This window comes from Musca vetustissima, unplaced genomic scaffold (assembly GCF_032173495.1).
Source record: "Musca vetustissima isolate MV318-11 ecotype Yass unplaced genomic scaffold, APGP_CSIRO_Mvet_v1 utg114534, whole genome shotgun sequence".
Classification (NCBI taxonomy): Eukaryota; Metazoa; Arthropoda; class Insecta; order Diptera; family Muscidae; genus Musca; species Musca vetustissima.
Window position 1 is genome coordinate 4,541 of NW_026888275.1, and position 11,831 is coordinate 16,371.

The 11,831-nt window shown below is 31.9% G+C and overlaps 1 protein-coding gene across 1 annotated transcript; it reads right to left on the bottom strand.

Moving 5' to 3' along the window:
- Positions 1-1,755: 1,755 nt before the first annotated feature.
- On the bottom strand, positions 1,756-11,294 carry LOC133336124 (FERM domain-containing protein 8; the record flags this gene model as incomplete). Its single annotated transcript, XM_061544422.1, has 5 exons — positions 11,271-11,294; positions 8,333-8,679; positions 2,182-2,343; positions 1,941-2,129; positions 1,756-1,885 (listed from the first exon to the last, which is right to left on the bottom strand). Coding segments are annotated over exons 1-5 (852 nt in total), but the record flags the coding sequence as incomplete, so codon positions are not given.
- Positions 11,295-11,831: the final 537 nt, after the last annotated feature.

The following is an 11,831-nucleotide window of genomic DNA, read 5'->3' on the forward strand; positions in this document are numbered from 1 at the left end:
CCAAGAGGGTCAAAAGCCTAAAAAAATCCCGTTTTTCTAACAAGGTGATGAAAATATGTTCATACGAGGACGTATGAATTTAAAGGGGGAGGAGTTAAGGAGCAACATATTCATAATATTTTTGTACTAAATATGATCAGTCATGTGAACAAGTAGTTCAAATAATTCCCATAATAAATGATATCATTTTACACTATGGGAATAACTTGTTTGCTTAAATAAAACTGATAACACAGCGCACGTGTCGACAATGCAGTGAGAGCGGAGTTGGCAGAGACAGTAACACCACTTGCAGCGAAGCTAGCTTAAGATCATAAACTGTTAATTTTAGTTTAGTTGCCATTTATAATTAATAAAACGAAGACGTGTTGATTCTCAGCACGAAGTCTTTTTTAAAAATTAAAAATAACGTAAAAAAGTTTAACTTATATACCAACGGGCGATGGTTGCTTTGTTCATTTTTATACAAAAGGATTATGCTTTCACTGAAATAATAATTGTAACTGTACATAAAGAAGATCATTAAGAGCCCAACGATCATTTGCGATCCACGTGAAAGGGTAAGCACATGAGCCTCTGACGCCATAAAGATAATTTGTTGTAGAAAAAAAGACATTCAATAAACCAGAAAATCCCATTATTAATAAAAATATATAATATGAAAAATTTTCCCACATTTAATGAGCACCATTCCGAATTACTAAAACATATTGGGAATTTGGGAATCCGGAAACAAGAGTTATACGAGGGCGACCGGAAAACCCCAAAGAGAAAACAAAATACCACATTACAGCCTATTCGATTGAAATCGTGTCCAAAATAGCCAATATTGTCCAAAATAACCAACTCAAACTATCAAATTTCGGCCAATTTGGTTGATCCCCATAATACCGAATATTGGGCCTTTTAAGATCATTGGTCTCTATAAAAGGACATTTTTAATGAATTTGGAACACAATTGATATTTCTCCTATAAACGAATTTATTATTGCTAGGATTGGGTTGCTGACAAATAAAAATGGAAATAAAGGTATTTAGCGTTAACGTGAGATACGACATATATTAATGAAAAATGATTTCCCATTGAAAACAATTGACGAACTACTAAAATCCTGCAAATCGGAAAATAGATCCAAAATTGAAAAAGAAGAAAAATCGTACAAGCCAATGACATATATACCAGGACTTTCCGAGAGATTGAGCAATTCAAATATCTATGACAAACACAATTATCAACTAGCCCTAAAATAGTATCAATAGCCTATTCACTGACACTGACTGACACGGACCACTGTGCACATATGTATAGAAATTTAGTTCATAAGCATAAGCACGAATTAGAGTCTAGTTTAGCATAGACGGTGTAAGAAACCAGTAGCTTCTCTCACAAGGTAATATATGTGTTTTATTATTCTGTAAAAATCTTATTAAATAATTGTATTTTTAGTATTTCCCTGAAGATGACTGTCGAAGACAGTCGAAATATTGGAAAATAAAAATAAGAAAGCAGAAAACAAGAAAGTTGAATAAACTAAAAAAAAAATAATAATCAAAAACTGTTTTAAAATGTTTAGTTCTTACAAATATATATATTTAGTTCAATTTACATTAAAGACACGCATGTAGAGGGTAACGTTCGTAAGCTTTTTGGGACGACATTATTTACGTTATTGTTGGTAAAATTTGTTAGAATATTAGGCAAATTATTCGGCTTGGAGGAAATATATTTGGAAAAGGTATAACGTATAAGCTTACCGATTCTGCAGGATCTATTATATAAACACCTCTTTCATTTACAGCTATCAAAACATTAACATCTTTGGTATTTAAAAAATGTTTGAAACCATGCATTGACTGCTCTATTTGCCCGTAGAAATAGGCAGCCCTGAAACGAGAACATGTTCATATACCGATTTTTATCACAAATTAAAAAAACATACCCATAAAATGGTAATGACCAACAAAATTCCAAATATTTTTTTATTAATTTCCTAGAGTTTGCGGTATGTGGAACGCGCTTAAATTGCTCCAAAAGCTTAAGTTCGGCGGAGTTTTTGCGACTCAGAGGAAGCCATGATAGACTTGAACATTTAGCCACGCTTCTAGGTAAAAAACGAAACTGATTCTCTCTAAAAACAGAGACAAATAAGATAATATGTACAACCATAAGAGAGCACTAACCTGAAAAATCCAGTTGTATGCGTATTGGAATTAAATGGCCCAAGTTCTATTCGTGCCTGTATGCCTCCTAACATAAGGGCATGGATGGGTTCCATTACGTAACGTCCACACAGTACATTATATTTGGCTTCTTCATATAACAGTTCCAGTATTCTGTGATCTCTGTAAATAAATATTTTATTTTTAAGAGTAAACAATTATTTTAGTACAAATACCACAAAATACTTACTATATCCATATACATATATAATATAATATCTAATTCAGTTTTCCCATCTAACCATGCATATAATATTATACAATTATGTAAAATATTTCATATTAGGCGAAAATTTCGTTTTCATTACGTAATGGGAGAACCGTCTACATACTTTATTTTGCATTATAAAATAAGCAAACAAAGAGCTTAAAAAATAAGCTAAGCCGTCTGCAATGGACCTAAGTCGAAGATATATTAAAATCATTAATAGCCTTGAATTACATATGAAATAAACGCAGGCGTGGGATAAACGTAGGCGTAGAAGGGTACGAAAAGTACTAAAATGTACCAAACATGGTACCCTTTGTATTAGGCGAACGGGAAGAGCTAGAATTCTGAAATTTGGAATGTGGGTCACTGATGGAAAGTTAGAAAGATGTACAAAAGTTTAGTTCAAATTCTACATATATTGAACATATATAGCTAAAATCATGAAATTTTATATAGAATACAGGTGGTGTTGATGTATAGAAATGGTTTAAGATTTTCGTACTTATGTTGTTTACAAAGTACTAAATGGTACTAAATTTGGTACTATTTGTATTTAGTTGAGTGTATATAGATGGAATCCTGAAAATCGGAATTAGGACTACTGTTAGAATACAGGATTGAGGTAGCTTTAAAAAATCGTGCCTTTGTGTACGAAAAGTACTTAATGGTACTAAATTTGGTGCAAGTTGGATTTCGGTTCACATATAGAGCTGGAGTCTTGAAATTGGGAATTAAAATGACAGTTTTGGAAATTCGCACTTATTGGTACGAAAAGAACTAAATCGTACTAAATATTGTACAATTTGGATTTTGCTTAAACGGATGAGCTTAAAACCTGAATTTTGGAATTCTGATTACTGTTGAAGATTGAGCTATAGATACATCTGTGGAAATTTGTATTTGTGTGTACGAAAAGTACTAAACGGCACTATATATGGTACAATTTGGATTTGGGTAAACGGAGAGAGCTGGAAACCTACAATTTGGAATAATGGTTGCTTTTAGAATATAGAATTAAGGTATGGAAGCATAGTACGTATGTGTACTAAATGGTACTATATTTGGTACAACTTGATTAAGTGGATAGAGTTGGTCTCCAGAATTTTGGAATTAAAATTACTTTTGAAGCGTAGGATTGACGTAGTTTAATTATAGAAACAAAAAGTAGTAAATGGTACCAATGGATAGGGTTGAGATCCTGAAATTTTGATTAAATTAATATTACTGTTGGAGTGCAGGATTGAAATATGTCGGTAGTTTTAAAAATTTGTAATTTCGTGTACTAAATGGTACTAAATTAAGGTAGTATTGGAATTTCGTACTCTTGGATACGAGAAGCACTAAATAGGGTACAATTCGTTTTGTGTGAGCGGGAACCCTAAAATTTGGAATCAAAATTAAGGGTGGAGTGTAGGATTGAGATATGGAGGTAGTTTTGAAAATGCATGATTATGTGTACTAAATGGTACTAAGTTTATTTAGATTGAGATAAAAAACATATATTTGAAAATAAAATTACTGTTAGAGCACAGGATTGAGACAGTGTTGAAAATTCAAACTTAAAGTACGAAAAGTACTAAATGTTACTAAATATGCTACAATTTGGATTTATGTGAACTGATAGGGCAGGGATCCTGAAATTTATGATTAAAATTACTGTTGGAGTGTGGTGAACGGATAGAGCTGGAATCCTTAAATGTGGACTAAAGGTTATTATTGGAGAACATGACTGGGGTAGTTTTGGAAGTTCGTACTTATGGGTACGAAAAGCACAACATTTGGTACAAATTGGACATTGGTAAATGGGTAGAATTCGAATCCCGAAAGTTGCAACTTAGGTTACTGTGGGAGTGTAGATTTGATAAAGTGAGGAATATAGATACGAAAAGTACAGAATGGTACCAAATCTGGTACAATTTGGTTTTTGATGAACAGACAGAGCTGGAATTCTTACATTTTGACTTACGATTACTATTTGAAATAAGGATTGAGGTATATTTGGAAATTCGTACTTATGAATACGAAAAGTACTAAATTTGGACTTTGGTGGAATTAAGATTACTGTTGGAGAGTAAGATAGATGTAGTTTTAAAAATTCTTACTTTTAAGTATGATGGTACAATATTTGGAACAATTTGGATTTGGTTGGATCCTGCGATTTAGAATTTAGATTACTGTTGAAGTGTAGTATTTAGCTATAGAGATAACTATGGAAACTCGAATTGATTTGTACGAATAGTAAATAGAATAGCAAATACACTAAATTACGATTTCGGCAACGGAATCACATTATACACAGAAAAAAAAGCCACCCCGAAATTCTTGATTAAAAGCTTCATCAGCGTTCGACAAAAAGATGTCGATAACATATTTCAAACGTAGTCGGAAATGTTTATCAAACACCAACAATTCACAAAAAAAACCATCAACAAACGAGTTTGACCAAAAAAATTATTAAATTTGTTGGACAATTTTTAATAATTTTTTTGCAATATGGCATATTATTTTTTATTACGTTATTACAAAGTACTTTGTTGAATAGATTGTAAAAGATGGATAACAAATATAAGTTTTTATTCGGTATAGAGCTACACATTTAGTTTAAAGTCGTTAAAATACTGAAAATTTTGAGGTATTTTTGTGGGAGAGCTGTAATAATAAGGGTAAAAATCGGCAATTGCTGTTTATAAGGTTTTGTATCGTACTACAAGAAATTTAATTTGAAATAATAATAATAATTTGATATACAAGATTGTCAATATGAAAAATATTTTATCGATTAACAAAATTAAATTCAACAAAATTTTTAGTATATATGAGAATTGCTTTATCAAAATATTTTCGAATGGGATTACAATTTTTTTTTATCGGCGATTGTAAATATGAACATTATTTTTATCGGCGAAAAATCAATCAAATTTTAATTGGATTTTTGATTTTTTTTATCAAATGGTTACAATTTTTTTCTGTGTATGCATAGAATCACATTCTATGTCGATTTATGCCTGTAAACAAAGTACAGGTGGCATTTATGATCCGAATTGGATGAAATTTGGCAAACGTCACATATTTGGCCCAAGGACGAACCCTATTAAAATTGGGAAAAATCTGTTCAAATATAGATATAGTTCCCATATATATTTTAGTCCGATTTTAGGTAAATAGTGCACCAAATTCCCTATATATCCTTCGATTTACACGAAATTAGGCACAGCGGGCTGAATTACGTCTAGAACGATGTGTGTTAACCATCGTGAAAATCGGTTCCGATTTAGATAAGGCTCCGATATATAACTTCGTCCGATTTAATGTAAATGGTGTACCAAAGTCCCTATATATCTTTCGACTAGCACGAAATATTGCATGGGGCACTTTACTACTTTCCTTACTGGTTTTAATCTGTTTAATGGAAGTAAGAGAAATTTCGGAAAATAGTGCTTATGTGCACTTTGCTAGTAAGCTATATAATGAGGTGCACCAGAAATTGTCCAGACTTTTGATTGATGTATGCGATGCGATTCTCTATACCTGTGCACCATATGTTCATATGGGCTTAAAACTTTTATTTTTATTACCCCTTACCCTTACCCCTCGGCGGACAATGCCATACATTCCCCACTAATAAATAGTTGTTTTTTTTTTATAAAAACAACAAACTGGGATTAAGCCTGACTATTTTGCAAAAACAAAATACAAATGGTATCCCAAATAACCCGCCAAACACTACTTTATTTTTATTCTTATGTGAGGGTCCATTTAAGTTTTTTATCTAAGTATAAACCAAGATATTTGAATTATTGGATTCCGGTATGCAATGTGATGTGAATATTGGTTAAAGAAACTGTGGATCTGGGGGCAAATCAAATTTGGGAAAGGTGTTGTATAGAGGGTATATTTGATAATGTGATATCATCAATATATTGATTAGTAGTCAAGAAATGTATAATTTGTAAAGAATGGTGGGATAATCAATTGCAATTCCAGAATATAATTTTTTAATCTCGGAATATTTCTGCGTTATGTTTACGAAAATATTTGTCATTTGTTGCCGTCCGAGGGGACCACCTCCCCATAACGTGGAGAGAACATACACAATACTGGCTACAGAATTAACATCAGCCAGTCTTATATTAGTAGGTAGACATAAAAAATTAACACAATAGTTTGGACAAACATGCAAAACAACATTACATACACAACTGTCTGGCAACTATACCACAATGATAGATGAATAAAATAAATTTTTATTACATGAGTGGTGTCAGAAAATTATACTCTGTTATACATATAAATTATTAAAAATTTCACATAAAGCGCGAAGTTAGTTCATAATTATGTCTAACTAGGGATACGTTAAGAGGTAAATAATTAATTGGTATACAGGAGAGAATATTAAATTTTATTTCACCGGTTAAAAAGTTTGAGTCAATTTGTCCACGTAACAATTTTATTATAAATATTGTTTTAAGCATTAATCGCCTTCTTTCATGAGTTGGAAGATCAATCAGTTTCAGACACCGACTACCAGTTTTGTGTAAAGGGATTATATAGCTAGATCTCCAGTGAAGAGGAAAATACCCAAGGGATAAGGAATAGTTAAATAAATCTGTTAGTGGTAAGTACAATTCATAAGCACAAGACTTTAGTATAGATGATGGGACACCATCTGGACCATCATAATTAGAAGTTTGTAGTGATTTCAGGTCATTTAATACCTCATCCTCCGAAAGTAAAAAATGTGGAAAATGATTTACCTTATGCATATGGTAGCTATTATTAAAAATAAACGGAAAGTTTGAATAATTGTCTTGGAAAAAATTGGCAAACATATTTGCAATATCAGAATTATTAAATGATCCCATAATACCATGTTTCATATCACCCTTAAAACATCAATTTGTGTTGGATAAAATGGAACTTAAAATATCAAAGTTGACTTTATTAAAATGTAATTTAAGCCTTTTGTATGCAGATCACAAAAATAGATAAATTATGCTGGAATTCCAGACTCACATTAAGCGTTGGGTGATATTTATCTTCCGGTTCAGAAAACGGAGACCATCTACATAAAGATATATTTATGAAAATACTAAATCTAATATTCCATCTTTAACGTTAGAGATATTATTTATTTATTATTTGATCAAATATTGATTCCCAGAACATAGCCATGTCAGAAGAAGTTGATAAGGTTGATGAAGTAGGCACATAATCGATATTATTGTCACCTAGAAGCCATGTTGAATTTGGCAAATTTAAGTCACCAAAATATGTGGTTGAGCAACGTACACTTGTGCTTACTTTTTCATAGCCACACTTAACAAAATAAGTGATTAAAATTGTCTATTTCAACAAACGAATGCCTTATATGTTATAAAACGTTTTTATGAAAAATTTTCATCCTGAAATATATGAATATACTGAAATTGACAAATGTTCTTAAGAGGAGAAAGAAGATTTATTACTATATTAATTAAAACTACAATGAATATTTTATTTTAAAAAATATGATTTTTTAATTTGTCGAATAATTAAAGACCAACTATGATCCCATTATTTAATATTAAACATTAAAACCATTACTAAATCCAATCAACATTACTGTACATTACTACAAATGCACACATACGTCAAATTTAATATGTCCCTGTCGCAACCATCACTGAAACGAACACATAATTCTTACAGTGCATTACAAATCCTCTCACCATTTTACTCTCATTTTCAAAATGAGCATCACTGGTTTATTGCTCCCTTCAAACCACTTTCAGATTGCGTAAACTATTGTTGTAATAATCCCTACACAGTTCGAAGACCAATTGTTTTTTTTTCTAATTCCGTTGAGTTTTGTACCTATTGAAGAAGAAATGTTGTCTACTGTGCATATAGAATTCTACTTACTTAATTTTTTCTTCGTCTCGTCTTGAGAAAAAAACGCTTCGCCTTAACATTAGCATTGGCTCGTCAAATGTTACTTGTGTAAGATTTCCATGACTAAATTTCTGAAGAAGCTTCGGCCACAATATACGTACAGCATAGGGTCGGTGATGAGCTTTGAGTTGAATTTCAAGAAGCGCACTTCCCATCCATAATCCAAATATACTTTGAGCTAATAATTTATTTGCTATTCCTAACTCTTCGCAACCTACGGTAGCTGCAAGCATAACTTGCGAAGGGCATTGCCCAGTTCCCTCGATCTCCATGTGTACAGCAATCCGTGACATTAAGTAGACACACGTTGGTATTACCTAAGAACATTCATAGAAAAATATTATATAATATTGTTTATTTTGTATAAAATTATTTTATATAAAATTATTTATTATGACGTACATATATGTAAAAAACTAATTCCAAAAATATATTCGTTAAGTGAGATTAATTTGAAATATAATTCCATTTGAATTAAACTAACTTGCACACTACTTATTACTTACTTATTTACTAGCTATTTTAATTTTGTAATTTTGATTTTTGATTCTCATACATCTGTTTTCCTTAAACTATTTTGCAATAATTCGATACAACTTACAAATGCATTTTAAATTTGAAATGCAACATAGAAATGCATTTAAATTTGAAGACTTTTTATAATAATATGTAGATGTTAATTAGAGTTATGATAGCTAAAATGCTGTTTCTTAAAAAACATCATTTAATTAACTGTAAAATAACATATCAACTTTTTTATGGTGTATTGGGGGTAATTTTTACTATGAGTTCTCAATGTACAGCCGCCCTCTCTGTTAAAAATTATTAATATAACGTTACCCCGGTTATATGGGGGTTACATTAGGATGTTGGCCGTGGAAAAATTTCTTATCGTCTTTTTAACCTCTTCGTTATAAATTTGAACGATGCACAGTGGTAGAAATTCAAATCTATAGGGAAAAATTCAAAAAATTAACCAATACTTATTTTAAAAACTTTCTTACAGTATTCTTATAGACATATTGGTGGACTCAAAAATAGAAAACAATATATAATTTTATTGTAGTTGACAATTATAAATTTACATTGATTTGGAGGTTTTGTTTGTGACCAGTGTTGCCAATTTAACATGTTGTGTGTGTTACAATTTTCTTAAAAAGTGGTAGTGTACTTCATATGGTGACTGCTTGTAAGTTGTTTATTTAGAAAAATGAAAAATCAAATTAAGCGTTAAGATGTAAAAATCATTTACCCAAATTGAAAACTTTCTGGAACAAATGTTTTTTATTCACCGGGAATCCAAATTGTTATAACTTCAGAGTACCGACAATGGGTCGCGTCATACTTTATATGAGGGGTTAAGTACGCAAATGTAGACCTTCGTCAAAATTGTTCGCATAAATATGTTATATCTTAAAAGAACCTCGAGAATGCTGCTAAAACCTTCAAAATACCGAAAATATGGCGGTACTTTTGTGTGAGGGATTTGTGCAAACCTTGACCTAGATTTATAACTGCCAGCCTCCAAAGCCCAGCAATGTCTTTGGTGGAGAAATGTGTAATGGCCTTCAAAATACCGAAGATATGGTGCTACCTTTAATGGTAGCTACCGATAATCATTTTTAGTGGGAAGAAATTATACTCAATTGCCATATAATGTGGGGTACTGCTCTCTGAGCTACCCCGAAACAAAGATAAATATTACTAATTCTTGTTAGGGCGATTTTCTGTCTAATCACAATTCAAAATATACAATTTTGGCCTCTTCGGTTGAAAAAAGTGCCTAAGGTCACCAAAACACCGAATAATTGAAGTACCGAAACAATTTTTTGTATGTAAATAGTTTCCCTGTAAAGCGTGAATTGCCCTAAAAAGTTGGTCAATATTGAAAATTCTTATTAGTAAGATTTTCTACCACGGGAAATACCAAATTACAGCAAATTAGGTTAAAAAACTATTACCCTTTCAAAAAAACTATATCTCCATACAGTTAATGGTGTTAGTGGTGATACGCGCGTGTTTGTTTAAATGTAGAAAATAGAAAATGCAAATAAATAGAACACAGTAGATTATTAGTATATATGAGAAATTACAAAATTCCATGACCACATTCATGATTTTTGGTACATTCTTTTAGATGATTGTTAAATATCGGTAGATCCTTCTGATACAAGTTTCGACTTTAAAAATAACTAATAAACAAATCAGCATTGCTATTGATGTAATTGATGTAAACCTTATTTATCCAACTAGATTTAAGTCTATGAATGCAACCCTTGCGTTCAAAATACTTTAAACAGAATTTTGTATTGCAGCAGATTTCATCGTTGGAGTGTTTTAAGATAAGGGTTTAAAATCTCACACGCAACGTTGATAAGGCTGTTGCGGTTGGTGTTGAGATTTTATGACGCACACTATGGGAAAACTCTCCACAGATAAAATGAATTAATTAATAAAATTATTAGTACAAATAGTTTATTGATAAGTATTGTGTATTTAAGATTAGGCTAAGCAAGAGTTGTTTATGTAGAACCTAAGGATAAATATTTTAAAATAAAATCAGTGCCTTACAACCACTCACATAGAACGGTCGGCTGTCCGTGTCTTCTTATTTGTTATACAGACGAGCTACGGCTGTCTGTGTATTTTAAATATTTTTGTTCCTTCTAAAAAACTGAGGTAAGAGACTCAGTTGAATCAGCGATTGGCTTTGGAAAAAAATATAGCAATATTGAGTGCGGAGCTCAAGTATTGCTAATTTTCTGTTCTACGAGGTGAACAGTTTTTTGTTAAAGAAAACGAAAAAATAAAATGGAGAAAGAGTTAGAGTTTTCCATAGAGTCTTGGGAGAAAATACTTGATGAAAAAGAGATTACGAGAATGTACAGGCGGTTTAATCGAGACGTACAGGAGTTAAACGCCATATGTGCATATTTATAGAAAAGAATACCCTTCCGGCCAGAAGGTCTACTAAAGGAATGGGTGAAGATTATTAAAGACAAGTTGGCTGAACTGAAGCAACTTGAATCCGAAATCAAGGATGAAAATATAACTGCAGATCTGGAGCAGGTGACCCAAGTGTGTGGAACCGTTGTAAAGGAAGTGGATGGAATCAAGCGGAATTATCTCGAGTTCTATTGTCCGGTCTACGCCAAGAACATGCAAATTTATGATTTTGCATTAGAGGAAATCCACAATGAAGTCGACTATGTAATTAGCAGATGTGACGACGCGAGACATAATTTGCCTAGCATGTCTAAAAACACGGCGCTAATTGAAATTGAGTCTTTGAAGAGATTGTATATGGAACTCACTCTGTTGCTTCCAAAACATGGAGGGAATTTATTCACAAAAGACATTGATGGTGACAGTCCACTAGTGCAGCAGAAACAAATAGAAACCTTGCAGTTTAGCGAGGCTGGATCTATGTGCCAGCTGAAGAAAAAGGAAGAAGACGGCACCGATCTTG